This window comes from Oreochromis niloticus, linkage group LG5 (assembly GCF_001858045.2).
Source record: "Oreochromis niloticus isolate F11D_XX linkage group LG5, O_niloticus_UMD_NMBU, whole genome shotgun sequence".
NCBI lineage: Eukaryota > Metazoa > Chordata > Actinopteri > Cichliformes > Cichlidae > Oreochromis > Oreochromis niloticus.
The window spans coordinates 13,489,395-13,516,440 of record NC_031970.2 but is presented as its reverse complement, the minus strand read 5'-3'; the positions used below and the strand labels follow the sequence as shown (position 1 = coordinate 13,516,440).

Sequence of the window (27,046 nt, the reverse complement as noted above, 5' to 3'; positions counted from 1 at the left end):
GTTAAACTGGAAAACTCTTCTATACTGCTGTTATGTACAAATTAGTTATCAGTGCAAAAGTTCAAGTTGGATAGTATTGCAATATTTTGCATGGGGATATTGTATTGATACGGGGACATGAAATATCAAGATTTTAATAAAATAATTTGAATGCTTTGAGAATACTATCGATTACAGGGCTCATTTCATGTAACAACATCTTGAGATAACTTGAAATGAGCCAAACAAACACACATTAACACAGTTCAACCGAAAAACAATCCAACATCGAACACACACCTAGTGTACAAATACCCACATGAGTAATAATAGGACAATAACCTTCATGTATCAACCAAAAAATAAATAAATAAAATAAAATCAGTTGCTTTCTGGTGATTGTGGGGATTCTTTTTCATACTCTTGTATCTTGTGGTGACTAAAAGGTTGCCAGAGCCTGAGGGTGTTGCATGCTCACAACCACTTTTGATCACAAAGTAATTGCATAGGTTGCACAACAGAATGCAAACTGATGCAAACAGTCAGAGTCTGATTTGGACAAACTGCAATCACTCTTAGAGAGACTTTGCGAAGGTTTGCAAATAATTGCTATCTAATTTATAAATACAAAGACCTGCCAATATGTTGCCATCAGTCAGAATGAGTCTTAACTCAAGGGCATTCGACTCAAGTGGCTACAAGCTGGCTGTATTCTGGTTATAATCCTATAGTGCAGGAAGGTTGCTGGGCAGAAAAACAATGGTTAAATGTGCATTTCTGTCTATGTAGACAGCACATTTATCTGATAATACAGCAAATTGCTCTATTATCATAAATAGATTACATTTAATTGCAAAGATGACCCCATTCAGTCGCAGACCGATATGTCTGATTCCATCATTGCAACATTTATGGCAGCTTTTAGTGAGATAACTTTATCTTACTGGATAAATCAGATACTGACAAAGTTTAAGTTTGAGGACATGAATTTGCAGTTGAAAAACTGTGACAAATTGGGATATATGTTCTCGTAGCATATTGTAAAATGTTTAAAAAATCATAAAGAAATTCTATTGTTAGTGAAATGTTTTTTAGAATATAGTGTTATGGTGTGAATATCACCATGATAAAGTAAAATCATAAAAATAATAAATCTTTCAAATACACACACATACAAAAGAAAAGAGGCTGCATGCAGTGTAGTGAAGGGCACATAGACTGACAAAGGTGTAAGTGATACTAGGCCATACCCCTACAGGCCAGACAGGCAGTGTGACAGAGTAAATGGGGTCATCAGCTTAAGGACTTGCAAGCTACACTAAATATAGCCCATTATTGACAAAAACAGAAAAACAATACAGAGAAAGAGAGAAAAGAGAAAGGTAAAACACAAGATGGATAGAAGTCAATGGCTTAGATGAGATTGCTTCTTTAGCATTTATATCTTGATTCTGGCTCTGTTTACACTGTGAAAGTGGGGAAAAAAACCTCAAGATCTGCATGCCTGTTCATCTTTATTTCTGTCATCTTTCTTTTTCCCTTCCTTTCCATATTCCTCACCTTCTGAAATACTTTAGATCGTGTGGAAAAAAGAAGGCAGCCCTGGGGCATTTATGTGTGTGAACAGTTTCCCTTAACCTGTCTTTTCATCTCCTATATTAAATGCTCTATGGCATAAGTCATAACTCAAAGTCTAGAATTACTAGGCAACTATGACTTCAATGTATTTTGCTGCAAAATGAACAGACTGTTCCTTTATTGTTCTTGTATTTCTTCTACAAAATCTGTAATTTTGTATTTGATTTTATGTATTTTTTTCACTTATGTCAGAACACTCATATTTTTTCCTTGAATTCACTTATAGGCTGCTTTGAATATTATTAATATTAAGCAGAAATAGTTTTTATCACTCATTAGATACTCCAGGTAGATACCCTCTATGAAGACTTTGGTGGGTCAGTGGGAGGCCACTCTCGCTTCAATAACTGAGGGTGGTGGCTTCAACAATAAGCATGAAAGTTTGCTGAATTAATGACAAACCCCGTATTTAAAGTTCATGGGGTTTGTTGCACTTTTACAGGAGACTTGGGTCTTTGCCATGTGTTTAATTGTTAATTATATTACATCCATTGTTTGTATTACATCCATTTTTTTTAAACTTATCTGAGGAAAAAACACAACACTGACATCATAGGGGAGTGGCAGATCTGTCACATGCTTTGGTGCGATACTTGAGAGGATAACATCAATGGAGAATTTACATGCACTTATTGATATGGCATCAACTGGTCAGTAATCAGTTTATTAATTATCTGAAAGAATCTTTTAGAAGCTAGTTTTCCCAACCTGTAGCATGACTATATGACTAAAGTATTACCTTTCAATTTCAGTCATGGGATAATAACCTTGCTTGCACCATTAGAATTTTGAGGTTATGTAGGTGAGGTAAGCCACTTCTGTTCCTCAGTAAATAGCAGAGAGAACGAATACCAAGATCATGCTATGCAACTGATGTTCTCCTAATGAGAAGGAATCATTTCTTTGTTCAGAAACAGGCAATATGGGGAGAGAATGTTACTGTACTACATGGTCAGCTGTATCTAGAGAAATCCACGGCTTGGAACAGAGTAACTAACTGAATTAAATGCCAGACTGGTTGCCAGTATTTATTTTTGTGATTGATTAAAACCTCTATCCGCAGAGAGTTGGAAGGTAAAGTTATTTGTGCACAGGACCAGACAAGAATAACTACATACCATACTAGTCACCAATTTCTTTGGTGTGTTGGATTAAACAACTCAGAGGTTTGTCAGGAAACACTCATATTCTTACCCCAATCTTGCAGCTGGATTTTGGGAATGTTGGTCAGACCCGAAATGCATCATTGCATGGAGTTGGGCAGTCATGATACATTTATTGTTGCCTTTAAAAGAATGCATAGTGACTGATTTCTGATCTACAGTTTCTGCTGTTAAGGACTAATTAAATTTATAAATTAGTAACTTTTCAATTAATCCTTGATATTAATTTTAAGAAAATGAAATGGAACCATATTAACTTTTATTATCCATATACCTGAAGCATTTTCTAGGAGGCTATAAATCTGAAACACAAACTGTTTCTTCACTACTGATGGAATATATATATATTCCAATGCATATTACACTTAAATATAAAATGCTCTCACTTGCTAGTTGGTCAAACCGTGATTTGCTACTCTGCTTGATTCTAATCAATGTTAGCACCAGCATCTGTTTAACAAGCAGGGGTTCAGAAATAACTCTGCAGAGACCAGCAGGGAGGTGAGGACTAGCAGAGAGGACCAGTGATGCTTGAATGGTCTGATGAGGCAATCAAAGAAGGGATTGACAGGGCCATGATCTGTGTGTGTGCAAGTGTGTTTTTGAGTGCACCTCTGCTCAGTTCAGTAACCATCAATAACTGTGTATTATCTGAGGTCTCACAGAGGCCTGGTAAAGTTGCAGGGAAAATATAGATTCATATAAACCAGTTACAGTGGAAGCCTTCAGTTGTTCACTGGCTTTCTTTTTCAAAGATATTTAAGTTAGCCTTTTTCCCCATCCCCGGCAGAACATTAAAAATAAAAATCCATCAAGAGTTCTCAAATTAACAGTTTTAAGGCCAATATTCACGATTCCAACATTTAACCTAATTGCAGAAAAAATTCTAACTGCCTGACATCTACCGACCAAACTGAGTACCAATTAAAATTTACCATGCAAATTTCAGAATATCAATGTTTAAAAAAAATAAAATAAATATTTCAGCACTGAATTCACTGTAAACTTCCAAGGAGGGGAAGAAAAGACCTTAAATAAATGACTTGCTCAAAAATTGCTTATTGATTTTTTATTTTAGAAAAAAGAAGGTTACATATAAGCAATTAACTGGGTTTTTCTGGTGCTTAGTGCATGGGGATGGTTGGAAAGACTGATGAAAATCTGTACTCTTACTGGGGATAAATATCAGCTAATACAAGCACAATAGTCAGATTAAGAGCCAATTAAATGCACCATACCAATCTAAGAAGATTAGAATAATACCTTGTATTAAGTTAGTCTGATGTTACTATATATTTCAATATCTGCAAAGAGATGTGGATCTCTTAGATGTGGATCTAAGAGTTCATGTCCAAAACTGAGAATTATCAACTTAAAAACTGGATATGACACATTTTAACAAATTAATCATCATTATCAATAATGGTTTTTTTTCCACAGGACTTTTTGTAGTCCTGTGGAAAACTATGTACATCTTTACTGCTTCCATAGGAACTAACAGGATGATTGCAGCCAATTGCTGGTAATCAAATGCATTTGATAAAATGATCACCAACAACAACAACCTTTATTAAAAGGTACCTCACACCAACTACTTCTTAGTTGGTTATTGCTGCTGAAGATGAAGATGGTTCCATAAGCTACTGAAAAAACTTTCTTTTTCACTTGACTGTATGGCATGTTCTCTTTTTTGAGCAATATATATTAATAAATTATATGCTGTTTTATTTTCCTCTTTCCTACCTCACCTGCAACCAAACATTACCCTTCTTTTTGCATCCCTTTTTCTCCAGACGTTATTCTCTCAAATGAATGGAGCACCAGAGGGAGTGGGGGAGGAGTGGGGGATCCCTTTAGATCTTACCCAGATGTGTCCTTTAATCCTGTAATTAGCTGCAATTACGGTAATAGATACAAGAGATGGAGTGATCATATTTGCACACTGATTAATTTCTGTAATCTTGCTGTATGGTAAGAACTATGTCTTCTGGTCAGATTTCTACTTGCTCACTGAATGCTTTATCTCTCTCTCTCTCACTTCTGCCTTCCTTCTTCCCATTCTCCTTATCTCTCTGCACCATTTGCCACCTCCACAAATCTACCCTGAGCCCACCCCCCAGTTTTTCTCCATACTCCTCAATCCCCTCTTTGTCCTAGGTGTAATTCATCTGGTTTCTATCCTGAAAAGGACGCAGAGGGGGAAAAAAGGAACACACAAGAGACAACAGAGCAGAATAGGACACAACAAGAGGCCCTTTAGATGTTGCAGATGATGCCTTTAATCCTGTCAATAGCTGCAATTATAGTAATTATCTCTAATAGCAGCGCATTATGTTGAGGCTCTGATATGTTTAACAGATGATGCTGAGTCGTGCCGCCTCTACCAGGCAGAGAGGGCAGAGAGCTTAGATTGGTGTTGATTTCATTAATATCAAACAAGGTGAAACTGATGATGGTCCCAAGGAGGTTCATAGACTGAGGACATTTTTTTTGTTTTGTTTTTTCAGGCTCTGGGTTGAGGTCTAATGGAAGTGTCAGACATGGTACTAAGGGGTCTTTTAGAGGTGTAGAATGAGAGAAGAGACTGGAGATTGATGGTAGTAAGTATAAGGGGTTTGAGAGAAAATAGGGATAATTATATGTTTGGAAGATGCTCCTAAAATAAGATTTGCCTTCTGTGTTACAAGATGTTTAAATCTGCAAGACAAGTGGAATAATCTACAGCTAAAATATACAATATGTTAGTTACTAATCTAAACTACAGCAACCTAGCTTTATAAATGTAACATCTGTTTAGTGTGTGGTTAATATTTAACTACAGCAAATATTCTACCTTTTTCTGGTGAAAAAAAATTGTAACTCTATCTGTGAAAATGAATTCTGTCAGGTTATAAAGACAAAAGCCAGTGTTGTTGTCTGTGGCAGAACAAACCTCCTGGTTACTAGATTTATGGATGAAATAACTACCTTTTCTGATGAATTTATAGTCTTTATTTATTATAGTTAAGGAGAGAATAAGTCAGGGTATACTTTTCTCAGTTTCTCAGTCAGTATTATCCCACATCTCTTATAAATATTTATTTTTTTAAAAAGACTGATGGTCAGAACACTCTCCTCAGTGTTTAAATGTGGACCTTCACTAATTGGTGGGTTATGTCATAGTCGTTACATCTATCCTTTATTCACAGTTTATGGATTACACACTTTAAAGTCCTCATACACTTAATACACACATTTGGAGACTACTTGGTCTTTTTTAGAGCAACATCTCCTTCCTTGGTAGCTCATTCTCTCTCACTTTCAGGCGTGCACACAATAATGGCCCTTCCAGGTCTTGATGTGAGGTAGCTCCTTGATGCAGTGATATAAGAGGCAGACAGTAGACCAAGAACGGGTCAATAATTCATTAGATAGAGGGCTCAACTGAACTTCAACCCAAATAAACGTCCACACACACACACACACACACACACACACACACATATCTCACTCAATTCCAAACATTGTATAAAAGACTGTCTTTCTCCCACTTTATCTTGCAACTTAGACTTTCTACTTTCCCTTTATGATAATTTACATTAAATCCTGAATTTATGGTCATATATGTCAATTATTCGTGGATAAAAATATATTTTATACTAATATGAACTGTCAGTGGTTAGAGAGAAAAGACTGTTCTTTTATTTCCCTGTTTCACCTAGTTTTAAAATAAGACCATATGAATGAAAAACAAACAAGACCTCTGGCTAAAAAGGTTTTTTTTTTTTAATTATTGCATTTTTTTCTCCTATATGGCACTAGGGAGCAGAAGAATGGACAAGGCACAGGGGTGTGATGGTTAGTACCATTGCCTTGTAGCAATAAAGTCCTGGTTTTGAATCCATTTGCGGAGTTAGAACTTTGCAGGTACACCAGCTTCCTCCCACAGTCTAAAGACATTAATATTAGTTAAACTGGTGATTTGAAATTGGCTACAAAAGTCCAGAAGCCAAAATGTGTGAATGTGGGTTGTGAATGGTTGTTTGTGTTAGCCCTGTCATAAGTAACCTATCTAGGGTATATCCCTTTTCTCGCCCCATCTTAGCTGGTATATACTCCAGCCCAATCCAGCTGTACCGGAAGACAGCGGTTTAATGGATAATATACATTATTACGTACATACGTACATACAGTATACACTGTATGTACGTAGGTCCAAAAGGATAATGACAGCCTCCTTTGGGGCTGCGTTCCTTGGTTTGGGATAGCCCCTTAGTACAAATGAAGAGAATCGTAATGCTACAGAAAACAACATTTTCTAGACTGGTTTCAAGCCCTCGAGTGCCTCAGTTAAACGCCACATTAATCTGAACATCATTTTTTAAAATTATATATTTTATTCTCAGTTCATTGTCTTATTTCATATCGTTAAACATGACTTATCTAATTAGTTTTACAAATTAATGTGTTTTAAAGAGTTCCTCTCTTTCCTTAAACCGCATTCTTTCTCTATCTCGGTTCGAAACAAACAAATCAAATATTGTTTCTGTAGCTGTAGTAAGAGAGAAAGCTGCAAAAAAGGTCAGCCAAGGTGAAATGAGACACAAGATCAGACTCAAACTGGGATCATGCTTGCAACCCTCTGCTTTACAGTAGTCACAACTCAGTGGTTTAATTCCAGAAAGATATCGGTTTAGGGAGTAAAAGCTCTTGAATGTTGTGCCTGTTAGCAACCTTCGATGTGCTACAGGCTGAATTTGGCAAATTTAACAAACATCTTAGAAAGTATAATGAGGATTGATTTTTCTTTATATGTAAATAATGTAGGTATCTTACATTTAAGTCATTTCATTTGTCAGTATCCTGACATTTAAGGCTCCCCCCAGCGTGTTTATAAAACAATAACAGGCACCTCGGCTTTAGATGCTTGATTTTCAAAACTACATAAACTGCTGGGATTACGACAAAGTGGAACCAAATGCCAGGAGAATGGTACTTGTTTGACTGTATTGTGACAAGTATAAAATTTGGTGGAGAGGGGACTGCACAGAGTCCTGACCTCAACCCAACAGAGCAGAGACTGTGAGCCAGGCCATCTTGTCCGACATCAGTGTCTGACCTCACAAATGCACTTCTGGAAGAATGGTCAAAAATTCCCATAAACATACTCCTTAACTTTATGGAAAGCCTCCCCAGAAAAGTTGAAGCTGTTATAGCTGCAAAAGGTGGGCTGATATCACATTAAACCCTATGAATTAAGACTGGGGTGTCACTGAAGTTCATATAAATTTAAAGGCAGATGAACAAATACTTCTCACAAGTTAGCTTGGTGCTTAATGATATAAAACTGACAAGTTTGCCTAATACACAATCGTGCACCCCTCTGTCAATATAATGCAGCAAATCCAAAAACACAACCACAGACTCAGAACTTGTCTGCATGATTTTTGTAAAGATCCGATACTCAAGAAAAAATTGTCATGCATTAAAAAAAAGAATTGCTTTTTTACTAATTGCTGTTTTTCATACGTTTAATCATTAAAGCATCTTGATATAGGAGACAGGGAAAGACATATATTGGTTTTTCAGCAGGACTGCGAACCAGCACTTCTTTTGGGGTACTTTTGAGCAATACCTTGTACTTTAGTATACACTATGCAGAGTGGTTAGAATAATTTGAAACTGTTACATCACTACAAGTTTTTCACCTTTCCATAATTCTGTTACAATATTACTGTGGTGTGCCCAATTACATCTGTATTTGTTATTTTTCATGTTTGATGTTTTTTAAGCAACTGGATGTTTAAATTTCATTTTCCTTCCTCCCTCCCTTGCTTTCGTCCTTCCTTCAATCTATCTACCCGTGCATCTGTTCATTTTTAAAACTCCCATTAATGTTCTTTGAAGTCTTTCACTGACCTCATACAATGTGATGATTCCATTGGTCTCATTGGGAGCTTTCCACTGCATGAAGATCTTTTCTTCATATGGCGTATTCTGCAGAGATTCCATTGGCACTGATCCAGGCACTGGGAAGACACCAAGTACACAAAGTGTACATTACAACACAAATATGTACTCATATTTGAAGAATGTACATAAAATTATATTCAAATAACTGCTTTGCAAACATATGTATGTGGCAAAAGTATTATAAAGTATAAAGTACAGGTATTACAGCAGAGATTCTAAACTATTTTAGGAGCATGAAATGTATTTATAGTAATTATATTACAATAATACAATAAAAATAAAAATGTTCATTATTTTCTGACATTACCATCTAATTGTCAGTCTCACTGAAATGTCTTAGGTTGTAAGGAAAGTCAACTTTCCAGAAAATGAATCCACACCATCATTGAGTCAATTTCTAATAATCCTCAAAAGAGCAGTTAGCACGCAAATACAGAGTACCAGTTCCAAAACACAAATTGAGACAGATATAAGCAAAAAGGCCAATGTGCAATGTAATGACTAAATAGTACATCTCAGGTTCAGAGAATCTAAATATTAAAGGGAGGGAGTAAAAAGAACTATGGAATCAGAATCAGAAGTAAAGAGAGGTATATTAAATTACACTAAAATACAGTTCAGCTTCTCATGATTTAATTAAATTTCTTGAGTCCAAAAGTTTCAAATGTCTCAGAAGGTAGAAATATTCAATTACCTGAAATTTAATTATAGGCTTTTTTCTCCCTTTGAGGCAGTGTGAGAAACACTGTTTGATCTGGAAAACTTGATAAACGGAGGACATTTGCAACTATTAGGTATGATAGGATATTTCACAATATTTCTTATAGTGTGAAAGAATGAAAGATTTTGCTGACATGCAGCAATACCAGTCTGTGTTAAAAGAATTCTTCTTTTAACATACATATAGTCTCGGCCAGCCTATATTGATCAACTGTTTAATCACATGAAAATGAGGACATAACTTCATACATAATGTGATTTCCTGAGAAATGTGCAAGTAAAACAGAGCTTCTGTCTTAATTAGCAGTTCAACATCTACTACACATATTGAAAGTTTAACGACAACCTACGACTTGCCATATTATTGTGCAGCTCAGCTGTAATTTGTAAAATGAAACCAGTGTCATCATAAGATGAATGGGAGACAGACAAGCTGTAATAATGTCATGTAGAGATAAATCTTGAAGCACCCCGTAGTCAGTGAATAATGGAACAACTGCTGAGATTAAAAAAACGACAGCAGCCACTGTGATTTTCTTGGGCTATGGGCAGATTTTCTGACTCACTGCTGGGAACGCTACATCCAAATCAAACTCACTGGAATGAAAAGCCTCAAACATAAAATTTTATTAGCTTACAAAGTCAATTACCAATTCAATGTCAATGGACCAACTGTCTCTAGTAAGGGAGAAACTTTTATCTGTGTTAATGATTTGATTCAAAGTTCAGCAAGACTCGCATTCTGTGTACTTATTATTTAAGGATATTTTACATTAAATTGTCTTCTTCCAGACATTTGGTATCCATCCTGCTCTTTGATTGTAATGAACACATCTTCACTTACAACCCTTAAGTTCAACTAAGATCAGTTGACTGTATTGACACTTGCTCAGAAGATGTGATTTCTTCTGGATTTATTAGTCTCAAGGTGGATTACTTTACTATCTATTAGTCTATTATAAAGCAATGTCCTCAATATTGCTTCAGTTTTTAATTAATCAAAACTGTTTTATGATTGTGTTGTGAATTAAGAAATTCTGCCAATGGAACATTTGAATAACTGATGGAGTAAATCTGATCGCTGGGGAGTAAATATGTTATTATGGACTGCAGTTTTTTTTTGTATATATATGAAAAAAAAACTGTTTACGAACAGCTTGAGTACACTGCATTTCAAATCCACTGAGGTGGAGTGAAGTGAATGGTTATCAGTGTAAAAGGTTGTTAATCAAATTGTAAGCTGTGGGGTCAAAACATACTGAGCAATGAGGATCCTGTCTGTACAGGAAAGCGCAGACAGGATTATTTGTGTACAAAGACAGTTGACTCATTAAAGTCTACCTAGCAACAAGAGTGTGAGTGTATGAGTGGGGTTTTCAGGATGAGGCAGGCTTTCACATGTCTTCATGGAGGTATACAGACAGAGAAGAGGTGTCAGACATCTCATCTGGGAGTGAAGCTGTCAAACAGTCGAACTCACCAATTCACACAATGTGTTACACATAAAAGCAGAAACACGCAGTTACACACAGACACATGCACTAGACCCTTGAACACAATACTTACACACAGTTGCACGTACATACACTGAGGGGTGTGAATTGTTCTAAATGATAAGAAGAAAGAGACAGTGTGCCAGAAGGGACAACCAACTGCAATGTGCAAGAATTCATGTGTGTGCTTCTATGTGTGCATTTGTGTCTGTGTGCATACTTGTTACTCTTGGTTTGGAGACATTAATCTCTTTCTCTAGTCTCATTTTAGGAAGCTAGTTCCCAAAACATAAATCAGTAAGCTTTGCTACCAAGTCCTGCTTTTGTTTAGGGCAGGATAAGGCCTTTAACCTCAGATTTTTCTTTCCAGCTTTCCTTTTTTCTTCATGACTACTTACTATTTACATACATATATGACAAGTAAAGTTTTACAGTTTAGAGTAAAATGTCAATCATATATAATTTTAATATTCTGGATATTGGGCGGCACGGTGGTTAGCACTGTTGCCGCACAGCAAGAAGGTCCTGAGTTCAATTCCACCATCAGGCCGGGGTCTTTCTGTGTGGAGTTTGCATGTTCTCCCCGTGTTTGCGTGGGTTCCCTCCGGGTACTCTGGCTTCCTCCCACCGTCCAAAGACATGCAGTTTGAGGGGATAGGTTAATTGGATAATCCAAATTGTCACTAGGTGTGAATGTGTGAGTGAATATGAGCGTGAATGGTTGTCTGTCCCTGTGTGTTGGCCCTGCGACAGACTGGCGACCTGTCCAGGGTGTACCCCGCCTCTCGCCCTATGACAGCTGGGATAGGCTCCAGCGCCCCCGCGACCCTGGAAAGGATAAGCGGAAGTGAATGGATGGATGGATATTTATAATTGAGCTATTAGTATACATTAAAGCCATTTCTTAAATTTTGTAACTTTGTAATATATTGTATTATTTATTTTAGTTCAGTTTGTTACTGTTCTTATGGTCTTGGAGCAACTGCACACTACAAAGTGTTCTTAGGGATTATTAAAGTACTCTGAATCCGATTCTGATATTTTATTTAATGCTGACCTTAATTCTGATTGTTCTTGGATGAACATAATGTTGGCTTACATTAAAGTTAAGCTTGTGTTGGTGTTGGACTCACTGTAAGTCATTGTGAATGGCGGTGTTGGGTAAATGCCTGTCAGGTAAGGCAGAAATGAGTCTGACAATTGCAGGAAGCTTTTACAGTTGCCTTAGTCTGATGCCCCTCAACTGAAAAAAAAAAGCTTTTTGGAAAAAAAATTCTGCAAAGTTCCACCGTTTACAGCCACAAATTGAATCTAACAAAGATGGATGTGCCACAGCTAGTCCTTTTACACTTGAGAACTGGCCGCCATTATCCATCTCTCTCTATAACATCCAACAGTTTAGGAAAACCCACAGTATGGGAAGTTTCCAACCTTTTCTGCTATTTTTAAAGCCATAAAACTGTGACATGACAAACACAACAAAGACCAGTTCTTCTGAATTGAAAGGGTTATATTTAAAAACTCCACACTTCAATCCACAATTCAGTGCCCAATATTTAAAAATATTAAAGTTATTTTGTTGTTTTGGCCCCCTTTTGCCTGTTATAAGATAAAAAAAAATTTCCTACATTTCCTACAAAACATTTCCTAAAAATATACTTAAAAGAAAGGGTGATGTGAAAAAAAGTAACATTTATTGCAATTCAGCTGCTCACACCTATAGGTTATTAAATACAGATATTTGTGTTATTATTTCTTACATGAGAAAATAACACGTTAGATGATATTGTATCAACAGTATGACCATTTATCAATTACACTAAAAAATTATGGCGTGTGACTCCAAAACTCAGAGTTAATGTTTTGTACCTTAAAACCCCCACAGAGCAGAGCACAACAATGGCACATGGAAAAATAAAGATTATTGGAAACTATTTCTTGACCAAAATTCATTCACAAACTATTCTGACTCACAGCTACTGAGATGCACAACAGAAAGCACACAGACTAGTAAACTATCAGACAAGTCTGACAGGAATATTTTGATTAGTAATTCCGAGGTGTTGATTAAGGGCCCAGTCTGTGGAGCATATCAAATTACCCTAACAAAGAAATGCAATTAAATGCTGCCATTTTTATTCAACACCTTATCACTCACTTCTGTGTCTGTGTGTGTGCACTCTCATCTTTTATGATGCACAGTGTCTACCTGAAAATCGTTGGATGTTTGTGTGGTACTGCTGTGTGTTGTTTCTGCTGTCTGTGTATGTGTGTATACCATGTTTGCATATCTGTGTGGGGACCAAAAGTTGAAAGTTCACTATACTTGTGGGGACCAACAGCCATTATGGAGACAAAATCCCCATCCCCACAAGTTTGAAGGAATTTTTGGAAACTCAAAATGTGGTTTTAGTGTCAAAGTTACAGTCAGGTTTTGGTCAGGGTCAGCCATTCATTTTTGATGGTTTTTGTTAGGGGTAAGCGGCTATGGAAAGCGTTATGTCAATTAGATGTCCCCACAAAGATATGAAAACACAACTGTGTGTGTGTGTGCGCCCAAATGCACGTGAGGAGCCTTCTGTTACTCACAGTGTGTACCATGACATCTGTGTATGCTGCTTTCCAGTGTGTGCATGACTCACATGACAAACCCCCGTATCTGCTGTGGTTTGCGTGTGTTTGTGTGTTCCTCTGTACCTCGGGGGCTTGGACAGAAGAATACAGACTTCATTGAAAAGATAATGGCAGCTGTAACACATTAATCATAACTTGATTAAGTCCCATCATGCTGCAAGATGAATGGCCTGCTTTATTACGCCAGCAGCTCTCTCTTCTGTGTGTGCCCCTGTCTTGCCATCTCTCTCAATCTTTCTTTTGTATTCACATTTTTTTTGTCTCTTAACCCTCTCTTGTTTTCTAAGTTTGGTTCAAATTTATCTTTATTGGCATGAAATAAATCTCTGCATTTTATCCCTGGCTTTCAATTGTCTTGCACCCTTTATTATGCAACAGACCTGATTGTTTATATGAAACTTTTGACTTTTAATCTTTGTTAGTGTTTCAGTTTGTAGCAGCTGTTTGCAAGCAAAAGCACATTTAAAACATCCCTCTAAGTGATTTTGTGATTATCTCACAAAATCACTTTTTGGGGGTATTATTTAGTGTTATGTAGTCTGTTCTATTTTATATAAATAGTCCATGGTAGATAAATATTCTTATCTTCCACATGGTGTTCAAGACAGAGGTTTCGATTCCTGGGGAACAAATAAACTCATCTTGACAAAAAGCATCAAGCAAGATTTACTGGCAGTAGTGCTGGATTCAGTTTTCATTGTGATACAAGGATTTAAGACAGATCCGTATTTGCAGTTATAATTAGAAACCCCTCAGAAAGTACAAGGGCAAGATTTGAATCATTTGAAAAACTTCTTTTTGGCAAACAGACCACAAATAATCCCCTTCATAAAAGCCAATGTTTTATCCATGTGAAAATTCCTATTACGAATGTATAGAGTGGGAAAAATATTTATTTGATTCCCTCCTGAAGTTTTCTCACTTACAAAGAAGTTAATTCTCTATTTAACTCTCTGTTTTTATGGTAATTTCATTTTAATGCAAAGAAGCATTAAAATGCCCCCCCCCAAAAAAAAAATAACAACACATTATATTAAGATTATAAAATAATTTGCATATCAGTGAGTGAAATAAGTGTTTGAGTCTTTACAAATCAGACAGAATTCTGGCTCCTACAATTTTTCTGTGTGCCCATGAGTCTCACAGATTACAATCAATCAGTCAGTAACAGATACTCCTGATCTCAACTTGTTATGTGTATAAAGCACACCTGTCCACAGAATCTATTTTTCTCCATCGCAACATCCCCACAACCATGGGCAACGACATCAGAGACGAGGGTGTAACGGGGAACAGGACCAACAAGTCAGATGTAAGCAAAATCAAACTCCATGTTTAAGCCTTTATCTTAAATAACGCGAAGAAGATAAAAATATGTATGTATCATGAATTATTGATGTGCCATAGATTACTAAATGTAGCAGATACTACATAAGATGAAACTGTGTTTTTTATCCCAAAAGATATTTTTAAAAAAGTTGTTCTTACAAGATGACTGGAGAAATTATAGATGACATTTTTATACAGATTGCATAACAGATATACAGAAAACAGATTCATAATAACAATTTATATAAATATACTATTCATCATTATTTATTAGTAATTCAGTTGTATCCCTTCTTTTACAGTTTGATTCTAAGAACCAAAAAAAAAGTTGCAATAGTTTATATAAGAAAGCACTACCTTGGAGAAATTCAGGCTTGTATACAACTGTTCTCTTCTGTTTTACATACATGTAGTCGACATCATCACAAAATCACTTATAGATACCATTTTTGTTTTTGTTTTTGAATTTGCTCTTACTTCAAAATAGCAGCTACAAGCCCAGACACTAACAATGACTAAAAGTCAAAATTTCCATATAAACAATCAGGTCTTTCATGTAATAAAAAGCCCAAAACAAATGAGAGCCAGGGAAATGCAGAGATTTATTTCATGCATGATAATCTGAACTGAATTAATACATTTCTATTAAGAACAAACTAGCATAAAATTAAAATCAGTTCATTCCTTTGGAGGTAAACAAACTTACAATTTCAGCAGGGAATCAAATCAATATTTCCTCCACTGTATGTATCTAATCTATGGAATATTAAATGTTAAATGATTCCTTTAACATTTAATATACACAGTAGCGTCTCGTTAAACTTTTAACCTGATCTCAAGATGTCAATAATGGTAAATACGATTATGCCAAAATACAATTCTCGTTATATTGTCATGTAAAGATTTTGTCCTGTAGGATTAGAAAATTTGACTTTTACATCAAATAAAAGTATAAGAATGATTAAAAGCACATAAATGTAAATGCACTTCTACAACTTTAAATGTGCTCTGATAAACTGCCTTTCTGAAAAGTGAAGCTCTGAAGAAAACAAACCAAAAACAGAGCTGCGGTCTTTTTTCCTTCTACTCTGATCTTAAACAAAGACCCTGCTGTGATGATAACAGGATTATGTCATCTCAATTGCAGTCATTATAGTCTGTGTGAGGAGATCATCTTTCTCTTTAACAGTGGTTTGGATATTTGTGCACATATAAACAAAGGGATTTAAGGTTAGCATATTTATTACCTGTTTGTCGTGTAGTCATTGGTACAATGCCCGAATAGATGGAACTGTAGTACTATAGAATTAGTACCCATACACTCTTCCTCTGCTTGAGGCTACTGTCCCTTCAGCTCACTCTAAAAACAAGATATTGTTTCTGTCCATCTCTCTTTCATTCAGATCCAGTTCACAGTCCTCAAACTGTAAATGTGGTGGGTGTCAGAGCCTGCCATAATATGATGCCCAAAATGACCTCCTATGACTCCTGTGCATTACTGAGCTGAGGATGAAAATTATGGCAATACTCAAGACAGCCACACACCCAAGAATACACTTACAAACAAAGTCCATAAGAGATACTTAGAGATATTAACAGAGCTCTACTCACAAGCCCTTCTACTAATATAACAGAAATTAATGAGTAATAACTACCACAGTAATCCTAGAAACACCGGGGTATGAAGATCAAGAATGTGTGCAGAAATAGGTCCCCATATAGAAGAAGTCTGGACACTGAAATCAAGGAATCCTGCAAAGACATTAGAACATTAAGAGAGGAGCCAAAGAGCATTATGACAGCATTATGTCACTGGGACCCAAGGGGGACCTATGCAGACTCAGAGATTCAGAAAGTATAATCTCCACTTAACAAGAACAACAAGATTTCCATAAGTGATATAGAGAGTGCCAAACAAAGGCTCACATCTCTGGCCACCAGGCCAAAGAGATATACCAGAAAAGCAAGGGTCAACAGAATAAATGGCTCCAGGTTCTACTCTCAGCTGCAAGGGGATAATAACACAAGGGCAAGCACACCCACAGCTGAAGCTGAAAAAAACTGGGAGACCATCAGAGCGATAGAGGAGTCAGACAACAACAATGTTAAGTGGCTAGTGGACATAAAAGCCAATCACAGAAAAAGAACAAGTCAAACATAACAGTACTTACAAACAAACATCCAACAATATGTGTCAGTCATAAAGAGCTAGACAGCACGAGGATTTGATGTGATCTATGCCTACTCACATGCCTACAGCTAATAACACTCCTTAAACATCAAAAAGCAGCACAGGCAAACACTCTGGCTTGCTAACAGAATGACATTCTGATCATGAAGGATATAATACCTCAGAACTACTGATAAATTACCTCCCTCTTTACAACATGTTTTTTTTTTTTCTCCTGGGCATCACAGTAGCCAGTAGGCAAGCACAGCTAAGAAAGAAACTAGAAACAGCACCAGAGGGTCAAAGCACCAGCTACTAGTTGATACAGCAATATACCTCTCTTAAGACCAGGGAGTCAATCTGAGCACCACCTGAATTGACTACAAGACAAGCTACAACTCAGCCAATTCAGTCCTTCATCTGTAGGTCATTAGGTTTCCAGAGGGCAGGTTGGTGGACATGCAGGACAGTTACAAATACATAAGAAAGTAACGGACATTAAAAAAACACACCAGGAACTAGAAAAAGCAAGCCTGAAAGACAGGACAAAAACTCTGATCATGGAAACACATGAACACTCCCTAAACACCAGACTGATAGAGGCCACCACAGCCAACAGGACCCAGGTTGGATTGGCTTGCAGACAGTCCAGCACATAGTAATGGTATAAAGGACACAAGCTGGGACAGCATACACTGAGAGGCAGAACCAGGTGGCTGAGATAAAGCAGCATTTATGCTGCATATGGATTAGAAGTCCCGATGGGAGGTGGTCAAAAACAACAGGCACTTTAGGAACCAAGCTTGAGGAACACAAACATAGTAGTGATTAAGTTATTGTCCTGGCATGATGTGATGTAGTGGGAACCTGCCTCTGTTTGACAGGGAAAGGCAAGGTCCTAATTTTTGTCTGCTCTAGTGTAGTGTAGCTTTTAATGGTTTTATCTATATAGAGAATTTTAAGAAGGGATTTCCATCTTGTGTATAGTTACTGTAGTTATAGGCGTTATTCTTGTTAATTGAGATGATGGAAAACATTAGTATTACTTCATAACTCTAATCACTGTACAGAACATCTTTCTGCCGATCTTTTTATCAAGGAGCAATGGCTTTGATAAGCAATGCTTATCAAATAGGATATATAATACTGGATCGTAAATCTCTTTGAAAGGTAGCAATGTTTCACAAGTTGCATCAGCAGTCTTGTTGTTGCTTCTTCTGTAATTGTTATTATAATTTGTAGACAACTTTAAGTTAGAAAGGCACATTTTGCAAAGTGCTTATAAATGGTAGTCCAGCCAGTTTATGAGAAAATTAGTATTCAAGCCAAATATAATCAAGCAGAGTAAACATGAAAAACCTTTATCTTCTTAGCAGCATGGCACTATGAAACTGTTTTTCTGTTCTTACACTAATAGATGTGTCAGCCTAATAGTGGTAGTTGCCTCACAGTGAGCTAAAGCTAAAACGTTCATGACTTAATGTGATTTGATAGACTGTGTATGTGCATGTTAATATGCTTTAATCTGAAAGGTAAAACAATTAAAGAGGACATTATTAAAATTGCTCTTATCCTGAGATTACTTTTACAAACTAGGAGAGCATGGTCCTTGTGAGTAAGCGAAAAGTAATTTCATATCTTAATTGCAAATCCCCAAACACAGGCTCAAGTTTATTTCCATTTTATAGTATAAGCACAATAAAAAAAATTGGAAAACCATATATGTTTATGCATGTGCATGTGAGAGAGCAAAAGCTTCACTCACAGGAGCCCCAGCTCTATAAAGCTATTACCATACAAACAGTAATTAGCCTCCATGTGAACAATTGCTGTTCTGTTCCCTAATTACTGAATTACAACCAGGAGATTAACGATGGTTAAATAAAAAACAATTAAGAACAAAACAATTAAGCCTTTTTTTCCCTACCCCCTCAAAGCCATTGGTACTCCCCAGTCATGTTAGTTTTTTTTATTTTAAGGGTTCAGGCAACTTATATTATCTGTGTGCTCGTCTAGCAAAGGTAGGAATTTCAGACTGAGATGTGATGTTCCCCAGAAGCTAAATTCAGAGAATATTAGTTATGAGATCAGGAGAAGAACAGTGAGCCCTGAGGAGGGCGGGAAAGAGATAAGAGATTTGGGATCATTAGAACAATGTTTTTATCCTGCTTATCAGGCACTGCTCTAATGCTATTCCACTTTATCGCAGGCATGTTGTTGAGAGAAATGTGAAGCATCAGTGAATTATTACTAGCTGTGGTGAGGGTATACACTCTGTTCTGAATTAGTAGAACATGGAGCTCTCTAGAAAGAAAAGGAAGGAACAAGTTTAAAATGTGGTTGTTTAGAAATAACCCCTACCGCTGGAGTAGTCGAGGTTTAGGCTATAATAATGCATGCTTTTAGGCTCCATAGTATGTACTGTAAAAACATCCTGTTCAAAAGTCTACTGCTAAGACAACCATGTTTATTGTGTAACTCTGAAAGCAGCAAGGATCAAACCTGTGTGAGTGTATTTCTACTTTATTTGTAATTGTTGTTATGTTCCCTTAATGCAGTCTCATGGATTACTTTACTTTCTGACTTTAGCTGATATAAAAATTCTGTGTGACGATGAGTCCTATTACAAGCAACCACATTAATAATTTTTGTTTGAAACAACTGTTTTATATTTGTTTCCTGGGTTATAAATTGCAAACAATCTGGGATCATGTTTTATTGGTCTTTATGGAATGCACCTGGCCTCTTCCTGTTAATGGGCTGTCCTATTATCTAACTTAAGGTTCAATTTTCCTTCAAATAAAACCATGCTTATTTCTCCCAGGACAAAGCCAGAGGATTTGTCCTGGGAATACCTGACTTCAGGCCTGGACTGGTAATCTAGCACACCGAACATTTTCCCGGCGGGCTAACGCACTTTTGGGCCAATAGGCCAGCTTGAGGGCTGCTGCGTACTGACTGTACAAGAACTGACAGCAGCCCATTTGTTCATTTTCATTACTGACACTGGATTGTCCAATCTCTTAATGTGACAGGCCACTCCCCTACATTTGCTGTGCACTCATGCACCTTGTAGAAAAGATTTTGTGAGGAAGAAGGGGCAAGAAGGTGGAGCTGGAAAGCTGAGAGAAAACAATAAATAGAAACTACAATGAATGCAGCAAAATGTGTCAAATTGCACCATGAACAGTAGTACCAGCAACAACTAGTAAGCAGGCCTCACAGACACAGGAGGCTGCTGCTGCTAGCACCATCTGTGGAGAAGTGAGGAAGAGATGAGGAAGGTGCAATTCATGTGGTAAGAAAATAAATGGAGGAATATAATTAGGAAAGGAGACATTTAAGGATTCAGGTAAAATGAATGGCTATGACCATGAGCCGTTGCTAACTGCTAACTTTTAATTACGTTGCTTTTAATTAAAGTCACATACTGCAGTGCAACTAAGAAATAACCCAACAGCAACTGTACCAACCTGATTAAAACCGGTTTCAATACATAAAATCAAACAGAAACAAATGAAATATATTATATATACATACACATATATATATATATATACACACACATACATATATATATCTACAGGGAGAGAGAATAAGAGCAAACATGGTGGCCCACCTAGACCAAAAATGCCAGGGCCCATTTTTTGTCCCAGTCCAGCCCTGCTGTCTGGTAATATGTTGGATCAATATTACATTATAAAGTATACTAATAAACATGCTTATACATTTTTCCAATCAGGGCTTTCACTCACCATCCTCCTCCGTCTGTTTGACTATCTCTTCACTCTCCTTGCTGCCCTCGGGATTGGCCAGGACAAGCCGCAGCCTAACGGTCACAAATGGCCTCAGTCCCCTCAAAGTGTAATGTGATGACGTTTGGATTAATTCTTCGGCTACAAACTCCTGCTGGTTGAACACGTACTGGTACTGCACCTGGAAAGCACAAGAAGAAACATGGGAGATTTCGCTTTTTGGTAAACAATAACAGTGACAAATCCAGAGCTGCCCTCACGTAATATACTTGGAAAATATTAATAAAATAATAACAATATAATGAAAAAAGTCAGCAGTATGATGTCTGTGAAGGTTCTCAGTCAACCAGGTCATCGTAGTCATTGGCAAATGTTAAGCTCACCCGAAACCTTGGCTGATTGTGACCTACACGCGTTTTCACACCTTGGCTCGTGTGATTAGGTAGAGGATCATTAGGGGGCCCATTGTCCCTCTTGGGGGGATACTGTCAGAGGGCTTAAACCTGGGACTCTCTACCATTTGACCCTAGAACTGAGGAAGCTTCTCAGATGAGAAGTGAAACGTCTTCAAGGTACTTAAAGAAGTCCAGACGTTTTTCTTTCCAGGCTCCCTGATCTTTGTAGCATACAACAAGAGGATCTGGAGACTCACTGTTTGAGTCTACTAGGGGAAGGGTCAATGTAAATCAATGTCAATGTAAATGTTTCAATGGTAAAACATTTATTTCTATGTGGTCTCTATCAGGAGGGCTATCCATAGGGGAAAAGGAGTTACTGAGTGATTCCATGAGTAATGTGTGAACTGCCTCTGGGTTGTCCTGTGTTTGACGCCACTCTCCACCGCAATCATCAAAACATTAGATGAGGTCATATGTCTTGAAAGAATGGTGTTCTATCCAAAGTATGGACAAAAACTGTGACAAGTCCTCAGGTCAGCTTTCGGCCAGTTAGAACATGCATTCCCCTGCTCTCTTTCCCACATTTCCCATCTATCATCAAACTATCATAAATAACAGAAAGATATGAAAAATAATAAAGTTAACTGGCAGTTGATTTTTTTTTCCATAAACTCTGCTCCCAGTCCTTATTGATTCCACATAGTAACCTAATGGTGGAGAATAATTAATGGTTGTGCTTACCGTCAGATTGTAGCTGTGGCAGCGTGTCACAGCGTAGCCAAAAGTCTCCCATTGTACTGTCAGCTGGCGGGCTCTGACATCCACCACATTGACATTTTGAGGACCATGAACTGGATCTGAATGAAACAGAGATGGACAGAAACAATAGCTTGTTCTTAGAGTGAACTGGAGGAACAGCAGCCTCAAGCAAGGGAAGAGTGTATGGGTACTAATTCCATAGTACTACAGTTCCATCTATTTGACTTAAATAAGGGGTAAGCTACACTCCCTGGAACATTTTGTTGGCTTCCAAACTACAATTTGCAGGTCAACTCAATGCTGCTGATTTCAAACAAGTATTTTTTTTTAAATCAAGCTTGCAAGCTCTGGCATTTACCAGATTCAGTTAGTCAATTTATTCACTGACAAGGAAATTATGACAGGCCATAAAAGGCTTTTAAAAGGTTCACGGGTCCCCACCTCTCATCTGTTAAATAACAGACATTCTGCCTCACCACTAGGCAGTGCTACGACATTACAAAGTTCAGATTCAGGGTATAATGACACAAGTCTTAATCTGCAGACATTAGCAGTTGTATTACTTCCTTTGCCATATGTGATGCTCAGTCTCTCGCTCTCTCTCACTCACACACACATCCAGGGTGTCACTATAAAGGGCATTTAATTGATTACTTTTGCATGAATTACTTGTAGACCTTCCATAAGCACAACTTGGCAAACCCGCAAAATGTGAAAGAAATATTCAAACAAACACGTATAAAACCACATGAGCTTACATGAACAACAAGCAACAAGCTCAAATTGGCCCACCTACACCCATGCAGCAAAACAGCTACACACAACAACACATCCCCTCACAGTTTTGTTCTAGCCATATGTTGGGCTCTCATCCCCAGGTTTGTCTTTCACAACTGACTGCACACTAACAAGCTTGTTCAAACCAATCTTTCTTTCTGCCTAATTAGTTTCTATCAGCTAACGATGGCATCCAAAACAGGTCACTGTATAATTAGTGAAGCTATTAAGCATATTTCTCCAATCAAAATGAAAACCATTATTCTAGGTGAAGTTATCTCTAAAAAATACACATATTGGAGAAATAATGAATAATGAAATTGATTATTTCAGATACTTGTCAGAAGAAAGAAACACAGCTAATGAATTTTTGGTATTTGAGAGTATCCTTAACTATTATAACCAAGGAGTCTACCCTCAGACTTTAAAGATGTAAGGTCAAAACATTTTACTTTTTTAAAAATTAGAATGGATACTTAAGTTTAATTGAGTCAGATTTAAAAAAGAAGAAGTAGTAAAAATGTTTTTTTGACTTTTCAGGTTTTTCCACTAAACATCTTATTAAACTTCTGCTTACTTGTTTAATTTAGAAAAGCCTATCAAAGTGAAGGCTAAGGTAATAACCTTTGGTCTGATACCAAAAGACTGCATGAATGCATCTGAGCGCATTAGAAGATTGTTCAAACAAGCTTCTTAGTATAATGGGACAAGATTAGACCACAGCAGCATGGATAAGCCATCTTAGAGGCCATCTTAGACATGAAACATATGTTACAGGACTTCTTGTTGGTGACGTTTTATTACTGTTGTGTTTGTGACTTTGGGTGAGACTTTAGACTCCCTGGGATGCTTTATGGTTTAAAGAGTCTCTGTTTCTACTTAAAAGACCAAAGCCTTTGAAGTAATCTACTATTCCTGGATAAAACTGTGGCACACTGACATTTGGCAGCCAAGAAAGCAGCAGGGGGAAGTAATATAACCAACTTATAGCCCAATCTTCAGGTCAGCACAGCAGGCAATATGCTTTCACACAGCCCACATACTGTCCGCAGAAAATGGGACTTTACTACATCTGACTGAGACTAATGCAGATGGGCTGACGGGCTACTCTTGCTGCATTTTCATTTTATTCAAGAAAAAAAAAATTTGCAGGTCAACATGCAGCATTTGGGATACAAGGGCCGCCCACTTAAAGATAACTTGCTTTTTACCCAACAGGTGATAATCACTCGTCTATTTGTCAGCAGCAGGACATTTGGCAAAATTTCATGTGAATTTTCTTCAAATGTGTTTTGAAACGTAGTGTGATGACAAAGTCAGATCAAAAGTGAACAGTGATGCTCACATTACTTCCCCATTTTACACTGCATTAAATCAATGTTATCTTTATTATGAGGTTGATGATAAGTTGAATCTGCCTCCTCATAGTTTCACATCACAAGCTGTCTGAGAATGATTTTTAAACTAAAGCACAATGACTGTTCACTTAGAAACACAATCCCATCCCAAATCCCATCTCCATCCTTTTTTTCCCCCCAAACTGGGCATTGATCTGCGAAAAACTCTGTATGTATGGAGAGGGCATGGTGGGAAGCAGAATAGACACAGGTGAGCCAGTTTGAACACAGGTAAAAACAGAAGTAGCCAAACTATAGCTCTAAGATAAAAATGTGCAGAGCCGTGTAAATGTAATGACTTAACAGTATTTTAATTGTTCAGCTGATCTGTCCACCTGTGCTGCTCTCTCACCCGCATGCTATTGTGTGCTATATTTGGTTTGGTTTTTTTGCGTTTCGGCCAGACATTGTGCATTATGGAGAGTCAATACCACTACTCAAATGGGTGCATGGTAACGTCCTCTGCCACCCCACCCTAAGGGCTATGCTGTAGGTCATCAGGAATGCCACAGGGGGCCAATATGATCATCAGCTATGGAGTAAATCGCTCAACCCCTGTGGGAAGATTAAAGCTTTTATTATACTGTGTTACAGACATGGACAGCTGGAGGCGTGATGGCCGAGTAGTCATTCCTGTTCTACTTCTTTGAAGTCCATCACCTGGGGTGCGTGCATGGTTTATAATGTAAAGTCTCCACAAACATATTTGCACAGTCACAAAAAAATTGGCAGACACACAAATGTCCACACTGACTGTGATGACGAATTTACATATATTTACTTGGACCTGGCAGACTCGCAGATGCAAAAAGTATAATTAGTCCTTGGGCTTCATCTCCATCATTAGGTGAAGTTTCTCAGTCTATGGTCAAATAAGCCTAAATTTAAAATATAACACATTTAAGTGACAAATATACTAGATAATTAGCTTTTGTTTGCGGACTGGGTTGATTACAATCCTGAATAGTTGGTCATTCAAATAGCCACTCAGGTTGCTGACATCTGCTAGAAGCATACAGGACTGCAAACACACTTTTTCTAAGTGTGCTCCACAGTGCAGTGACCACATCACTGGTCGAATGATCTGACTTTTAAAATGAAGGTATGTTTAATTACCCTGAAATTAAGTTTTGATTGGATTCATGCTTAAGATATTTTTCCAAGAAAGACAATATCACCGTTTCCATGTAGCTAGCCGATATTAGATAATTAACATTTTAATGGGATTGCCCCAAACAAGTAGTTTTTTGTGCCATAGAATAGAATAGCCCTTTATTGTCATTGTAGATGTACAATTAAATTGTAGGTGCTCCACACCAACTGTGTCAGAATAAAATACAAATAGTAGACGGCAGGAATAAACAGGAGAAATATATACAAAAATAAGAGAAAGGCAAACATTATAGAACAGAATAGTTGGAAACTGCTTGGAAGCAGTGCAAAGAAAAGACTTGAGCAGGAAAGATTGAGTGGCCTGAGTGATGGGGGTAACTCAGACAATGGCTCAGATAGGTGGGGTGAGGTGGGCAGGGGTGTGGGGGGATAGTGTTTGTTAACAATGTGAATGCCCCAGGGGAAGAACCTGTTTGTGATCCTGGAGGTGTTGGACCTGATTGACCAGAGGCCCAATCAGAGGGCAGCAGGTCAAACAGGTCATCGGGTGCAACAGGTCACCTATGATGGCCAATGATTTTTTGGGCAATGTTAATTACCCTCTGCGCAGCCTTCCTGTTCTCAATTGTGGCCCTTGCGTACCAAACAACCAGGCAGTAGGAGAGCATGCTCTCCACTGGCTGGTCCAGGATATTCTTCCCCAGGACAGGAAGTACAGCCGCTGTTGGGCCTGCTTTACCAGCGCGTTGGTGTTGTGCATCCAGGTGAGATCAGTGAACCTGAACTTACTGAATTACATGAGTGGTTTCAGATGATGGAAAGAAACAAAGGACTTAATTCTATGACTTGCTGTTTTCGAACAACAGTCTTATGATCCATTCAGACCAAGAATGCTTAAAACCGTCTGTACTTTTCTCCTCTCTTTTTACTTTTCATTCAATATCAAGTAACTACACAATATCAAGCTGGTGCTCTTTTTTTTTTCTTCTCATGTAGTGTCATCTAAATATTCATTTCCATTGTTGAATTGTTCTCTATGCCATATAACCATATACGACTGCAACAATATAAACAGTAACAACAGACAAAATTTCCTCAAAATGATTAGGTAGTAAAATCTTGTCTGAAAAGTACCCTCCAGTCGGAGACAAAACAAAGAAAGATGCTGTTTTAGATTTCTATAGAGAACACATTTGAACTAACCTTCAAATATGCATGCTTAAGCAGATCAAGTAGCGTACCTACAGGAAACGCATACTGTAATTCCTCAATTACAAAGGCATAATCACTCACTCACTCAGAGAGAAATAAGTAATCAGGTTTCCCCAAGAAAAGCAATAGATCAAAGCTTCCCTCACTGCAATGCCTATTGTTTCTAAACAGACTAAGAATACAGCACAGAACGGCTAAAAACAAACCAAAAACAGCTCCACAAATCCCCCCTCACCAACTACCAGCCCTGACCACTTAATCCAGTAGTCTTTCAGTTTGGTATGATCTGAACTAATCTTTCAGATTATCCGTCTCATTCCTAGTTGGACCCGGATAAACAGATTCTTAACTTCTATTTATTAAAGCAGAGAGAATTAGATTGTAATAGCATGCAAACAGAAAAACAGATCAAAGATTCCACCAGTGACCACTTCACTGCTTTATGAAATGTTACATTGTATTATATATTTATTATATTTTTTGTTTTTTTACTGCTGTATACAGTAATTATGTTCAAATTTTAGTTTGGATTATCATCCAGCTCTATTTCTTCTCTT

At 37.4% G+C, this 27,046-nt stretch overlaps 1 protein-coding gene across 14 annotated transcripts in view; it reads right to left on the bottom strand.

Annotated features, from left to right (window-relative positions):
* Positions 1 to 27,046, bottom strand: part of ptprt (protein tyrosine phosphatase receptor type T) — a 294,849-nt gene that overhangs the window by 136,231 nt on the left and 131,572 nt on the right. For all 14 annotated transcript variants that reach the window (XM_025907164.1, XM_025907166.1, XM_025907170.1 and 11 more), the window contains exons 9-11: positions 21,973 to 22,088; positions 20,834 to 21,014; positions 8,679 to 8,788 (exon numbers count right to left, since the gene is read on the bottom strand). In XM_025907164.1, coding sequence (XP_025762949.1) covers positions 8,679 to 8,788; positions 20,834 to 21,014; positions 21,973 to 22,088 — 407 coding nt within the window. The remainder of the gene's footprint in view (positions 1 to 8,678; positions 8,789 to 20,833; positions 21,015 to 21,972; positions 22,089 to 27,046) is intronic.